Source organism: Octopus bimaculoides, chromosome 18 (assembly GCF_001194135.2).
Source record: "Octopus bimaculoides isolate UCB-OBI-ISO-001 chromosome 18, ASM119413v2, whole genome shotgun sequence".
NCBI lineage: Eukaryota > Metazoa > Mollusca > Cephalopoda > Octopoda > Octopodidae > Octopus > Octopus bimaculoides.
In genome coordinates this window covers 930,840-946,831 of record NC_068998.1, presented here as the reverse complement: position 1 = coordinate 946,831, position 15,992 = coordinate 930,840, and the positions used below count along the sequence as shown (strand labels likewise).

At 38.1% G+C, this 15,992-nt stretch overlaps 1 protein-coding gene across 2 annotated transcripts in view; it reads left to right on the top strand.

The window, feature by feature from the left end:
- LOC106874275 (coiled-coil domain-containing protein 125) overlaps positions 1–15,879 on the top strand; it is an 18,750-nt gene extending 2,871 nt beyond the window's left edge. For both annotated transcript variants that reach the window (XM_014921945.2, XM_052974292.1), the window contains exons 2-12: positions 1,288–1,497; positions 2,526–2,599; positions 3,137–3,223; positions 4,060–4,131; positions 4,435–4,520; positions 7,501–7,583; positions 7,686–7,801; positions 8,008–8,115; positions 9,325–9,526; positions 9,857–10,038; positions 10,394–15,879. In XM_014921945.2, coding sequence (XP_014777431.1) covers positions 1,288–1,497; positions 2,526–2,599; positions 3,137–3,223; positions 4,060–4,131; positions 4,435–4,520; positions 7,501–7,583; positions 7,686–7,801; positions 8,008–8,115; positions 9,325–9,526; positions 9,857–10,038; positions 10,394–10,549 — 1,376 coding nt within the window. In that variant the 3' untranslated portion in view covers positions 10,550–15,879. The remainder of the gene's footprint in view (positions 1–1,287; positions 1,498–2,525; positions 2,600–3,136; positions 3,224–4,059; positions 4,132–4,434; positions 4,521–7,500; positions 7,584–7,685; positions 7,802–8,007; positions 8,116–9,324; positions 9,527–9,856; positions 10,039–10,393) is intronic.
- Positions 15,880–15,992: the final 113 nt, after the last annotated feature.

Genomic DNA, 15,992 nt, shown 5'->3' with positions numbered 1-15,992 from the left:
GGGGGGGGGCGACCGTTAGGCAATCACTCGACCTGCTATACATAGCAGCCGAATCTTCTTCAAATTTTAACTTACGGTCTTAAAAACGAATGAATAGAGTGGCCTTGAATATAATACTGCGGTTGGTCACGTTTGGACTGTAGATAGAACCATGTAGGTTAGTGACTGTGACGACATCATGGAAATACTTGCACTAGAGTACAATATGGAAGACAGTATGGGGATACCTGCACTAGAGTACAATATGTAGGCGGTTCCATTGATTAATTAGAACACTGATGTCAAAATTGACACAAAAATCCATCATGAGTACACACACACACACACATACACACAAGTGTATGTGCGCGTGCACGCGTGTGTAGAAATATGTTAGACAAAGACACTGAAGTCTGTCACAGATGCCAATAGTCTAAAATCAACAGGGATAAATCTACCTAACTTATCTAAACTTAAACTTCAACGTATTGTCACGTACACCTCTTGTATGGTTCTCCTCTTTGTAATCTTTCTCTCTCCGTCCCATTCCCTTTCTCTCTCTCTCTCTCTCTCTCTCTCTCTCTCTCTCTCTCTCTCTCTCTCTCTCTCTCTCTCTCTCTCTCTCTCTCTCTCTCTCATACACATACATACATACATACATATACTTGTGTATCAGGAAGAACCCTTCTTTAAGCCTGTTAATCTTCTACATATCTTTTGACAAGCCTTACACACAAAGCTGTCCCTTAGACATCGGTCTACAGGAGTATATTCTAATGTCTGGGATTGTGTCTTTTTCAGCCCTCAGAATGCCTTGCAGTATTTAGCAATGCCTTTTTCTGAGTTCTGAGTTCAAATCATGCTGAGGTTTTTATTTCCTTATCATAATTCTGGGATCGATAACATGCAATACCTGTTATATGCTGTGCAAGAAAACGATAAGAAAACAGATTCATAGAATTGGAAGACCATCAAATGAATTAGCTTTTGATATTCAGATAAGTTCCTTAAGGTCCCAGTTCAAATTTTAGCCAAGATTGACTTTGCATTTTAACATTCTGGGGTAAAAAAGAAAAGAAAAAATATGCCAGCAATGTGCTAAGTCATTAGATTTCTTACCTAATCATCTCCTAAGATTTTGTGGGTTTTGTGATAAATCAGAAATTTTTATAACATAAATAAACATATTATAAAGTTGAAATACCATATTACAAGTTGTCATAAATAAGGTTAAAAGAAAAGATTATTAACAACAATAATAATATCGTCGTCATTGTTGTTGTTATTGTTGTCATTTATATTCCTCAGTAACATTAACTCAACCGCACATGGAACACATCAAGTCCAGAGACAGCACAACCCAACCAGTTACATACCATGAAAGCTTAGATGCTCCGAGACCAGCATCATTTCAACGTCCCAGTTATCGGATCCAGGAAACATTAGCTCATCTATTACAAGGTCATGACCTCTTGTTGCCAGGGGCAACTCAGCCGGTGAATCAAGAACCAAGTAATTGTGAGTGACTTCAGGTTCTTTCATGGAATTCAATAAGTCATTGTTGTTGTTGTTAGTTTTTAGCCCCAGGTCAGTCAGCCCTGATCCAGCAGACCTATTTCATTGTTTAATCCTGGATTGCTTCTGATCAAAACGACATATAATTAGTGGGGATGCATCCATGACTATCTCTTCTGTCTGTAGATCAATGACTCCAATGTTCAACGTGTCGTTCTCTTCAAGATGGTTAAATATAATTTGAAGGATTGTTGGCAGCAGTTAAAGGTGTAGAAATTCTCAAGATTGACAGAATCATCATCATCATCATCATCATCATCATCCATATTATTATTATTATTATTATTATTATTATTATTATTATTATCATTATTGGAGGTGGTGAGCTGGCAGAATTGTTAGCATGCTGGGCAAAATGCTTAGCAACATTTCATCTGTCTTTAGATTGTGAGTTCAAATCACACCAAGGTTGACTTTGCCTGTCATCCTTTTGGGGTTGATGCAAAAAGTACCCGTGAAACACTGGGGTCGATGTAATTGACTAGCCCCTCCCGCAAAGTTTCAGGCCTTGTGCCTATAGTAGAAAGGATTATTATTATCATTATTATTATCATCCTAACCCCACATTCTATTTGTCCTGTGCTGTCCATATTGTTTTCCTTAATGTAAACCCTTTGTGGTTAATAAAGGAATAACTTTTATTGCTGTAGTGAGAATGTTTATTAAAAAATTCACATCAGCCAATACCAGCACATCACTCATCACTCAACACATCAATACCACTATCCATTCATCAGTCACTCATTCCCAAATCATCAATCACTCTCTCTTAAATCATCATTAACCCTTCTCCCAATGCATTTATCATTCCTTAGCACTACCACCTCCACAACAATCACTTACTCCCAACTCATCAATCATTCCCTCTTAAGTCATCAATCACCCTTTTCCCAACACATAAATCACATGAATTACAATATTTTCATTGTCTCTCTCTCTCTCCCTCTCCCTCTCCCTCTCTCTCTCTTCAGCTCATGTAAAAAAGTTCCGTTTCAAACCAAATCAAGAGAAAAACTATGAGAAAAAATTAATATTCATGATTCAGGTAATTATGTCTTTCCTAAATTCCATTTCTCACTGTCCACGATTAAACGGTCTGGGGCTTGTGACCTCCTCACTGTTGATGTTGCATGTTTTTTTTGTTTAATGAAATAAGACAAAAACAACAGATTTCGTAGTCAAGTAATTTCACATGTTCTCTATAATACAGACATACAAACACACACACACACAAACACATGCACAAATGTGTTTTAGACATATAACAGTGTGAAGCCTTTATTGTGAGGCTGTATGAAGTGTGTGTGTGTTGTGAAGTTGTGAGGCACATTATTGTATGAAGCATGAGTTGTGATGCTGGTTGTATAGAGATATCAGTCGTGAAGGAGGAGGATGAGTGATGCAGGCAGGCAATCTGTGGTGAATATGAATTATTGCTTGCTGTCAATGGATGGAGATTATTGTAGAGTAAGTGGTGTCGGGTGGGGGGGATGGTCATTTCTCAAGAAGAAGCAGGTCTGGAGGTTGTTTATAAAGCAGAAATTAAAAGTATTTTACCAAATTTTGTTTGAATTACTTGCAGGAAGTTGAAGAAATAAAGATGGAATTTGAAAACTGTCAACTGAGATTGGAATCAAAGTATGAAGCTATTAGAATATTGAAACAACAGGTGAGGGGTGCCTAGAAAGATTGAACCATTTTGGACTTGATTGTTGTGTTTTGTTTGTCTTTTAGCAAGAAACATTAACCATTCCACTAACATTGTTCTGATATTTGGCTAGCAAGAATGGTAAAATACCAGACTAAGTGTCTAGAATGGCAGAATTAATAAAATCTCAGAATAGGGTCATACTGAGGTCAACTTTGCCTTTCTTCCTTCTGAGGTCAATGTACTAAAGTACCAATATATTAAAGTACCAATGTACTAAAGTACCAATGTACTCAGGTGCTATCGGTTATTTAATTGACTGTACTCTCACATTGGGTGAAATGCTTAACAGTATTTTGTCCATCTTCACATTCTGAGTTCTAATTCCACTGAGGTCAACTATGCCTTTCATCCTTTTGGGGTTGATAAAATAAGTAACGAGTAACAGTTGAGTACTGGGGGGGGGGGGCAATGTAATCCACTCTCCCCAGCCCCCAAATTTCAGGCCTTGTGCCCTATAACAGAAAAGGATTATTAGCTTTGACAGACACAATCATTGAATGATGTCACATAAACCCTAATAATTTAAGGGACAGGTGATGAGTCCTTCAGCACTCTTAATGTCTGGATTCAAACATGAGTTTAGTTCCTCACTTCGTCTCGGTACTATATTCCACACACGTTTCGTTGGAATTACCTATTATCACCCTATTATGAAACCATCTGCTAATGAAAGAAATAATCAACATTATCTCTCTTTTGTTGCTTTTATATTTTTTAATCTAATACCTATTTTTTCCATCTGTCATTCTTTGTTAATCCTTATCTTTTCTTCTGATTGGAATCCCTTCAACAAGATGGAAATGTCTCGCAAAGAAAGCAGTAATTTGGAGAAGAAGATCAAATCTGAAAATGAAGAACTTGTTAAGGTAAAATAATTACTGCATTTACTTATGAAATAATCTTTAAGAAAAGAATTATTGCTGTTGGGGAAGAACCCTTGGCTGGACAAAGAGCTGCTGGGCATTTTGTCCATTAAGGCAGGAAGCTGGCAGAATCGTGAGCACGCTGGACAAAACAATAGACCATTACAAATCAACAACAAACAGCCAGGAAAGGTCTCGTTTCATTGTAAGGGTCTTGTCTGAGACTGAATTCAAAAACTTATTTCTTACCAAACAATTGTGGTTTGTCATTAAATTGCCTTCTGTGTCTCTGTATTTCTTCATCAGGCAGTGAACAGTCTTCAGTTTGCTTTGGGCCTCCAAGAGACCACATTGATGGACAGCCAGCAGACGTGGGCTCATAGGTTTGATAGGTCAGTCCTCCTTTTTGTAACAGGATTCCTTCCTTCATCGTCACCATCATCATCATCACCACCATTATCATCTCTCTTACCATCATCATCATCATCACCACCATTATCAGCAGCATCATCATCACCATCATTTGAGGAGACTGATGAAACACTCCACAGAGAACACTCCTCCATCCGCTTCTAAATAAATATAAATTAAGGTACCGCACAATGGAACAAAGCTAGAAATTCTAGGTGGGAAGCATAATTAACCCCGGGAAGCATGGAATCAATTTGACTATCCCTGGAAGATGACTGGTATTATTTTATTGACCCTGGAAGAATGGAAGGTGTAGATGGTTTTGGTAGGATTTGAACTTGGTATGTAAGAGGAAATATCAGGACTTTTAATGTTGTACTCCACATTTCTACATCCACCACCACCACCACCACCACCATCACCATCACCACCACGCCCGCCACCACCACCACCACCACCACCACCACCACTACTGCCACTAGCACCACTATCACCACCGCTGCTGTCGCCACCACCACTAGTCAATATTCACCCTTTTGGGTTGATGAAATAATAAAGAGGTCAGTGAACAGCTGGATCTCCCCACACACTGATTCACCAATGTCTGGGGAGATCAGCCACATATGTTGTTTCTGTGTGTGTGTGTGTGTTTATTGTAATGCATTCAGTCACAGTAGGCCAAAACATTGAAACAACAGCAACTACTACTACTACTACTACTACTACTATTACTACTGCTACTACTACTACCACCACCGCCGCCACCATGGTAAATTTTATTGATGTTAAACAAAAATTAGACGCCCCACTGCCACCACTTTTCAGTCAGTCCCATGTGATGCAAAATGAGAAAATAAATTATGTACTCTTCACTTAATATACCTGTCCATTCATTGGACGCTTTTTTAAAAAAATCTTTTTATCTTTAGAACACACACACACATACATACATACACACAAATATATATATTGCAAAATATACACACACACATACATATATATATACTTGTAGCGTGTGTGTGTGTGTTTATATATATGTACTTTGTATGTATGTATGTATGTACTGTGAATAGGGCCTTTCTATGGAAAATACTTGGCAAACTTGGATGTCCGGATCACTTTGTATCTATAATTAAATCATTTCATGATGGGATGGAGGCTTGGGTCAATGTTGGTGGTGGCATGGCAGGACCCATTCCTGTAGAGAATGGTGTCAAGTAGGATGCCCCAACTCACTTTTCTTTGTACTTTGCTGCTGCTTTTACTCATGCTTTTGCTAAGGTTAGCTCTCTGGGAATATATGTCAGGTATCAATCTTCTGGTTGCCTCTTTTGGGGTAAAGTGAAACAACAGCTGGGATACACTGCGGATCCATGAATTTTATCTGTAACTCCCTCTGTTACTGCTAACATAATGCACACACACACACACACACTCATATACACACACACACATACACACACACACACACACTCCGTCTATCTATCCGTTTGTCTGTCTGTCTCTCTCTCTCTTTGTCATCACCTGTAATCAAATATGTCCAGACACCTACCCACCTGTTCCAGGTACTCATGTCCTCCCCAACATACACAGACACCATCCTGACCCACCCACCCTTCACTCCAAACCAAAAAGACAAGTGCTTGCTCTACCTAACCCTTAAATAACAAGGTCCATTTAAAGGCGACCGTTTTAGCACAGCATTTTCATAGGGTTTGTTCAATCTTTTTATAGATGCACCTGTGTTAATTGCTAGGTCACTGCATGCAGGTGACACCTGCAATGGTTGCTTCTCAACGGCTTCTTAGTAATGAAGTTGATTTATTTGTAGGTTTGACCTGGACACATCTAATTAAAGGTCGTTTCACTGTCCACTACCTTGTGGAAATGCCCTATTACTGGATACCTCTGGACAGGGAAAATATGGCATGAGTGTGTGTGTGTGTGTGTATACATATATATATCATCATCATCATCGTTGCTTAACATCTGCCTTCCATGTTGGCATGATAAATATAAACTACCATCATCATCACACACACACACACACACACACATGTGTATGTGCGTGTGTGTGTGTATGTGTGTGTGTATAAACACACGTGTATATGAGTGTATGTACCAGTGAAGGACTTAACGACTGTCTCTGACGTATACTCATGAAATGGTGTTTAAGAGAATAATTGCATGATTAATCTACGTCGACTGAATATTCACACAAACTTCATAAGTGGTGAGAGGGTGGAAGGGAGGGCAGGAAGGGAAAGGCGGGCAGAAGGAAGATAAGAACTTGTGACTAACAGACAGAGATGTGGAAAGACAGAGGGTGAGAGAGGGGGGGAAGAGAGAATACCAACAGCTGTTCTTAAGTTTCTAATCAGCTCCACATCAGCTGTTATTCCCCTTTCATACAATATCCATATTCCCTTGTCATAACACACACTCATACACATTCACAGATATACGTGTGGTATGTACGTGTGTGTGTGCGTGTGTGTGTGTGTTATATCACACATCACCTTCCCCTCACTGCCCCCATTACTGTCTTTTTTTATCCTTTATTTTCCTTCTTCCTTCTTTCTCTTTTCTTTTCTTTGTGATCCTTCTTTCTCATTCCGTCTCCTTCCTTCTCGTTCTACCAACTGTATCTACCAGTTCTACCAGAGTTTTACAAGAGCAGCAGTAGTAGTATAGATCCTGGTCAAACTTGATCCAATAGACTCGGCACAAGGACTTTCCAAATATGACCAACTCATCTTTTATTCAGATACGGTGTATTTAGGATTGTCTTATTTAATATGACTTTCATTTAGGACAGTCATATTGATACAACTCAAATAAAAATATCCCTCCGACCAATGCCAACATGGAAAATATTGCAGTTAATCTCTTCACTTCAAATTCTCTCCATCTTTCGCATTTCATCGATTTTTATCTTTCTTTTTTCCTCTCATCACAAAGTGCTTGCAATGAAAATGCAAAATTACTCAATGCCTTGGAAAAACGATCTGAAGAATTACAGAAAGTCCTTTCACAGAAAATGGGTAAGGAATCCTTATTTGGTATTCTAAGATGAAGATGATAATGTTGATGATGATGATGATGATGATACATAAAGCTTTCTATTGTTTCCATTACTATACCAGCTATAACCAGAGAAAGAGATGAGTTATTGGCCCTGCTTGATATCCAAGACAAGGTGAAGTATGACCGTATCCACTGCAACCCAAACGATCGATACAGCAGTTTTACAACTTCAGAGGTGGGTCACTTTGTTATGCGCATGCACACACACACACACACACAACCACATGCTTTCACATAACCACTCAATTTAAAAGAACCACTACCATACCGTGCATAGTCAGGTCGGAGGTCTCATCACAGGCTGATGAGATCTGCCACTGATTCCATGTAAACCCTAATACATGTTGTTTTCTAGTTCCTTCTTTTGATTCCATATTACAGATGGCTGTCCTGGGCGCTTGTATATGCAGAGGACAAAAGTCAGAGCCCTGTGCTTGTGCCTACTCAGCTGCCAATATGCACCGTGAAGTTCTCAGACTTCAACAAGAGGTACCTTCTCTACTGGACTTCCTTTTTCATCTCATTTACTATTGTTAGTGTTGGTGGTGGTGTTGCTTTCTTTTATTTTTGGTTACAAATCTATCTTTCTATCCTTCGCTCTATGAATCTATCTGTCAAATCTGATATGTCTTCAGTATGTCTTCTGATATATCTTCTGCTTTTCCAAACAAACTTGCATTTCAGAAGCTCTGAAGAAGCTATAAGTTCATGCACAAGCATTCAGCCCTGAGTACACTGCATCTTATAGCAGAAATAGCTGCAAGCTAATGAAGTTGATTACATAATTCTTATTTCCCTTATTTAACTTCATATTATGCTCTTAATTAATCAATTAATTCTTTACTCTGAAGCGTTTGTATATTGAACCCTAGCACCAGGTTATTATTATTGCTATGCCTAAGTGAAATCTCCCCTCCTCATCCTCATCATTTTAACATTTACTTTTCCATATTTGCATGTGTCAGATGGAATTCATTGAGCCAGATGCCCTTCCTCTCAACAACCCTCACCTGTTTCCAAAAATGGTAAAATTCATTCATGGCCAGGCATGCTTACACTCAAGATTGGAAATAGAGGACAACGCTTGTATGGCAGGGAAGCTCATTTACATGCACACACACACATGGTGCGGGTGTGGATGTGTCGTAAGAGATTTGCTTCCTAACCACATGTTTCCTGGTTCAGTCCCACTGCATAGCACCCTAGGCAAGTGTCTTCTGCTATAGTATTGAGCCTACCAAAGCCTTGTGAGGGGATTTGACAGACAGAAACTGAAAGAAGCCCATCATGTGTGTGTGTGTGTGTGTGTGTGTGTCCCACCATTGCTAGATAACCAGTGTTGGTTTGCTTACATCCTTGTAACAGCATTTTTGTGAAAAAGACCAACAGAATAAGTTCCAGACTAAAAAAATGTAAAATGCTAAGCACTGGAGTTGATTTGGTTGGCCAACTAAAATTCTTCCAGGCTGTGCCCCAGCATGGCCACAGTCTAGTAACTGGAACAAGTAAAATATAAAAGATATATATTTATATTTCTCTCTCCGTCTCTCTATCTATCTGTCTGTCTGTCTTTTCTCCCCCCCCTCTCTCTCTCTCTCACTCTCTCTCTCTCTCTCTCTCTCTCTCTCTCTCTCTCTCTCTATATATATATATATATATATATATATATATACATTCCTATCTCTTTTGCATCCACAGTTGGAGCTGAGCCAGCAACAAACTCAAGACAGTTTCATGATGGCCAATGCCTACCGGTATGCATTCGAAGAGCAATTATTCAGCTTCCGACAAATGTTGAAACAAATCAATGACTTGAATTTAAAGAAATCTTCCACCCCAGTTTTGAAGCACAAATCTCAAAACTCCAGCGGAGGGAAGAAGGAATCAGTTTTAGATTTATGTAAGAATATTTCTTCATCTAATAGCAAGTCTTGTAATAAATACTAAAGTTTCGTAGAATATATTCTCACCATAAGTCTCAAAATGATTGATTTTTGATTCATTATCCCTTTTGATGCTGGCACCACTGAGACCACTTCTGGCTCTGTGACACAAGACTTCTTGTTCTAAAAATGGCCACAGGTTCCTTCCACAGTTGGGAAGTGGCACTTCTTCACACAACTGTCTTCATCCATATGTAACACATGACCATACCAGCACAGTCATCTCTCTTGCACACCACATTTGATGCTTCTTATATATATATATATATGACTTACCTTTCCTGCAGGTTCCAGTCTTCTAAAACAATCTCTTCGGAGAGACAGTAATTCAGAAAGTGGAAATGAGTGTGAAAATTTCATCCAGGAACAATATCCTGAAGTAGCTCAGGATTTAGTTCAGAATAAATTGAAAGAACTCAATATTGATTCCTTAAAATCTCCCCACCTGATTACAGTTCTTCTCGAAATGGTAAGTCAACCCCAGCAATGACCATTCTTTAATATGTTGGCAGTATTCTTGTTTTTGTCATTACCATGTGTGTGTAAATGAAAGCAGGATATTGTAGTCACTTGACTTTGTCTGTTTGTCTGTGTTTGCAAAATTACCGAAAAATGACTGAATGGATTTTCACCATATTTGGCAGAAATACTCAGTGAGTGGCTTGAAATGATGAACATTTGGTTTGATTTTCAAAAATCGAACTTACAAATTTCTCAATAAGCAAATGGTCATATTTTGTTCACTTTCTTTTTCATATGAATCGGCCCTTGTCTGCATGTGTATAGATCATGTTGAATTTTTTTTGTTTCTTGTTTATTTTCAGCTTCAAGAAAAGAGTGAGACTTTAGCTTATCAGAAACTTGCCAGCAGAATCTTGGCAAATAAACTGAAAGAACTTGAATCTGGCTTAGAGCTTTCAGATTCACCAAATAACAAAGAGGAATATGAAACAAAGGAGCTGCAAGTGCCAAGTTCCTAGCGAAACATTATTCTATTTTCATGCAAACCAGAGTTGACTCTAACCTCCAATTAATTAACATAACACCAAAGTTACTAATTAACACAGCAGAATATTAATTTCTTTTTCATTTCCATTTGATCTAATTATGGGAGAGAACCTACATATCACCTCTCAAGAGCTTCATGCTAGCAAAGAGCTTCAGGGTTTTCAACAGAAATCATTAATGTCACTTGTTTATATTCTTGCTGTGTGTTTTGTTAATGTTTGCTTTGGACTTTGCTAACACTTTGCACTGCTCTGATAATGTTTGCTCTCTGTTCTGATAGCGTTTGCTCTCTGCTGTGATAATGTTCTATGGTTTATGAACCAATCCACTCCACCTTCAACTGAATCCAAAGTGACATGTGTAGGGAAAGCTATTCAGACATTCTTTCCTTCTGACCACAGCCCAAAGATATTGACTTTTTAACACAGACCCAGTTTAATTTTATTGAGGAAATGGTAGAAGATTCGTGGAGGATTCTCACAAGAAGTAACCTCAGCTGACACAGGTCAGAAACATACATACATACATAAGTGAGAATGTGTGTATGTATGTATGTAATTATGTATGTGCAGTTAGCAGAGTCATTAGAGCATTGGATGGAATATCCTACAGTTTTTGTTCTGATAGACTGTGCTGTGAGTTCAAATCCCACCAAGGTCCACTTTGTCTTTCATCACCATGGAGTCACTAAAAATGTCCCAATCGAGGGTGGTGAATTCCCAGGGCATTACAAGAACGAGGTCTTTGTTCTGGCTCTTTGCATTCTGGGTCAAATCATACCTTGATGTCTGAAAAGCACCCTCACCCACCCCACCCACTAGCCTATTGTGTCCAGAAAAACAGTCCCCTGCCAGAAATGGTTTGTGTCAGGCAGTGCCAAGAGAAATGGGTCCTCCATCTGGAGGGACATATGAATACATGGAAGAATAAACGTATGCCTTTGCATACAAAACCTGTAAAATATTTGTTCAGCACTGATTTACAAACACTCCCCTGACACATTCATTGAGAGAGGCGTGTTGACACTTATAACCAATGACATTGTACTTTACCAACTGTGATATTGAATAAAATAAAAATAAATAAAACATATGAATATAAATACTAATGCTGGTTTGTGTGATGTCAGAACTTCAAAGTCACTATCAACCTACTAAAAATTCATAAATATGGTATTTTTTCTAAAAGTACCATATTCATTGTTTAAAGTATTTAACTTTACGCATAAAACCAATATGAATAAAAATATTGATTTCTAACTGTGAAAAGAAGGCCAGCATTCTGTAGAGAAAGGCTGTTGCTTACCGTATTAGCCCGAGAGAGTTACTTGTATTTATTTAATCAACTCCAATAGAATTAAAACTTAGAACACAGAGCCAAAGCTTCATAGTAACACTCTACTGCTTCGGCTCCACACTAACCTTGATTAATTAACATACTAAAAAAACAGGTGGCAATTCATTAGAGTTCATATATTCATAGGCTTGAATATTAATTGCTCATTAATAAATTAAGCAATGATAATGCTGGTCTCTCCCTCTCCCACCATCTCTTTATGACTATGTGTGTGTGTGTGTCTGTGCATGAACATAAACACACATATTTAACATAAATATGAGAAAGTTTCTATCCCTTAATTGTGTGAGCATTATGTTGAGTTCCAGATGAAAAATCAATCCACAAAATCGATCCGATTCTGGATATCTATGACACATAATGAAAGCACAAAATAATTTAAATAAACTGTGCTTCAACAATATTTACAAACATGTATCCTCTAGCTTCTTGTACCGCTACTACAATGGCCACTGCTCTTCAGAACTAGCTAAGTCCATATCCTTTACATCTGGCCCCAGCTCCATACCCTCTATCCCACATGACTTTTCTCTTCCTATCATCTTTTACACTTCCTCCCCTCCTATGTCCCACATAAAATATATCACTCAATCCTTCTGGATCCCACTGGAATTTTCTTCCCTACCTACATTCCAACAGGAGTTCAAAGTGAACATCGCTCTGCTCTGACCCCTCTCACCAATATAAAAGTCAGAAATTCTATGAAACTCATGGCTACTCCCTCTCTTATTCTGAGTAAATTGTTATTCTACTTCAGTTTGAAAAAAGTGGGGTTTGACCCCTTTTCTGACATCCATTGTTACTTAACTGTAAAATATATTTCTGCGTTACGCGATAACAAAATATCTGAAAAAAAAAATGTATTTTTGTAATGAAAGAAATAAAATGAATTTGAAAAAAATGATTAAACAGTCAATGTTATTTACAATGTAAGGATGAATGTGGAATTGATTTTAGTGATTATTATTGATCTGTGATTGTATGTACTAACACTGATTGATTTGTATTAACCCTGGTACAGTCCACTTCTAAATACTCACACTGAGGATGATTCAGTTATGTTGTTTATGGTATTTTATTGTGATAATGTTGATTATGGTATATTATTGTGATAATGTTGATTATGATGTGAATTGTGAAGGGGATCAAAGCCGATGATAATGTGGATTTTCTTACCACTGAAATTGCTCATTCTGCAGCAGCTGCTCATGACTCTACCCATAGGTACCTCAGTACCAGTAGGTACCTCAGTACCAGTAGGTACCTTACAACAGGCTGCAATAAAGCCAGTCGTCACATTACTTTCTTTGGTTGGGTTAATTCTTCAGGTTTAAAACTACACTCAGTAGAGGCCAGTTAAACTTGCTAGGACAATTGTGTGTCTAGTTACAGGGTGGTATGAGAGAGAGAAAGAGAGAGAGAGAGGGGGAGAGGGAGAGAGAGAGAGAGAGAGAGAGAGAGAGAGAGTGATGGAGGAGGGTGGTTTTGAGGAATTAAATACTGCTACAGCAAGAAGACAAACTTGGGATCTTTTCTGTTTGGTTACTAGCAGCTCCAAAAGATAAAGTTTACTGAAAATTTTAAAATTTGGCACAATAATATACTTTTCCAAACTGAATTGCTGGAGTTATTTAATTTTTTTCCAGAAAAATGCTTTTAAAAAGTTATAGAGGTTTAAAGTTTGATCATTTTCACCCAGTCAGGAAACAGGATTTGGAAGCTGACATTTTGTGCCTGACAAAACATTTTGTCGTCAATATCCTGAAAATAGCACGTGTTATCAATATTTGTAAACAACACGTGTTATGTCTCTGGTAATTTCCTTTCATGTAAGTAACTGTTTATGTTAATTTAGAAGAGAAAAACAGTTAGTTTTAAAGCTCTCAGCGAGATGTTGGCAAATAAACTTTAATCTAAAGATTTCTCGAAAAAAATCTTATTTAGCTGTTATTTTTAGCACACCTCACAACCACCTCAATGCTCAATGACAAAAAGAAACGAGTTAACAAGATTGCTGTCAACACGTGTTTCCTCGCAGACTTTTCAAAGACTGTTACTATGTCAACAGACACAAGAGTTCTCATGTTTCAGCTTGTTAGTATCGAAACAGACATGAATGTGTCTGTGGCTTACGACTGGCTAAAATTACCAAAATTGTCAAACTTTTAATTACTAATAACTACTAACAGAAAATTGACACTGGCAGCCGATTGTAACCAAACAGGAAAGATCCCAGACTCGTTCATTGCTACCATTGGGCTCATCGGAACTAATGCAACACAAAGTTCAAAACTGAGACTAAACGGACGTGTTGCGTTTTTGGCACAACGGCGACGGCGGCGGCGGCGGCGGAAGCAGCAGCAGTAGCAGCAGCCGTAGCGTATAAAGGGATGTAACTGATATCTATAGTAGGGGAAATAACTCTATATGCTTAACTAATCTGTGTGAAAGAGGAAGGACGACGTGAATTATACAGGTTTTTATCTTGATTATTTTATAAGATTAAGATACAGATAGAGAGAGAGAGAGAGAGAGAGAGAGAGGCACACAGACAGACAGACAGACAGACAGACAGACAGTCAGACAGAAAGATAGATAGATAGATACATGTATGTATGTGTGTTTGGATGGATGGATGGATGAATAAATGGACGGTTGGATGGATGTCCGTTTAGATGACACGCGCGTGCCAAAACAGATGCTGTGTGATGAGCTGGAACAAGGCAGACGTCCCCAGTGCATGCTAGGCAAACGTTTCAAAGACCACCTTAAAGACGCAGTCAAAAAGATCTATATCGAGACTAACAGGTGGGAAGATCTTGCACCGGATTGGGATTCTGTGGAATACTCTGATTGCTACTGGTGTTAAAAAACTCGAAAACGAACAGGATTATATAGACTGAGTTGAAACGTCCTAGAAAATGTATGGAGCATGTGGAACCCTGTTCCTGTGAAGGGCAACAAAGAATCTCTTTCGTGTGACCAGTGAGGTCGTATCTGCATCTTAAAACTAGGTCTACTCAGCCACAAATCTGGTTATGGAGGCACCCTCGTCTTCCAATATGATGCCCAACATGTTCTCTCGTGCACCTTGTGTAGCAGAGTGTGTGAGTTGACCAGTGGACTCACTCAGCAATGCAAGGCCCAAGATATAGGTTGTGAGGCTGCTGCTTGAAGAGGCTGACTTGTGGTCAGTGTGGTCGGCGCAGTTGTGTCCATGCCTTAACCTGGCTCTGGTGTCAAGTTGTGTTCTTTAACAAAACACAAGACAGCGTGTTTGAGTAATTTGATGTTTCCGAAAAGTTGGCTTAATTCACATTTCTTGTGCTCTGCTCTCTGGTAATATTTAGGCGACCCTTGTTCAAAATATATAAATGTGCTTTGGCTTGATTCGAACATGAAATCTTTTCTGGGAGTAAAAGGTCATCTAAAAACGTCATTATATAACGTCTTTCTCTCATTATGACCGTGTAATTAACTTGTGGTCGACTAACGCTCACGGAAGGGGAGACTGGTCGGGAAGGATCTACTGGACTTCTTTGAAGCCAGTTGGGAAATAATGTGCTGTAACATTCATACATTTCTCAAAGACGTGCAAAAGTCATGACAGCCATTTTCTCTTTGGTGGAATACTTATTTAAACCATGCTTAAAAAACAAACCAACAACAAAATATCACACACTCAACGAGCAAATAAACAAAATAAAACATTTTAAATAAAAATTCATTTTAACCACTTTTTTTCTCCAGAATATACAAAAGGCACAATGGTGAATGTCTTGGATGGCAATTCTTGCCACGAGGTTTTCTTTTTTCTTTTTTTTTTTTTCATTTTTTTTGTTTATATTAGTAGTAATGGTTGCAATGTTTTAAAGAATTAATACAAAACAATATTCCAAATTGAAAACGATAGAAAGATACACTAACACCACACCAAAAACAAAAATACGCGTTGTATATGATAATTATATACTTATATTGTATGTATGTATATATATATATTTAAAATATATTACATATATAGATATATATATATATGTGTATGTGTATGTATATATA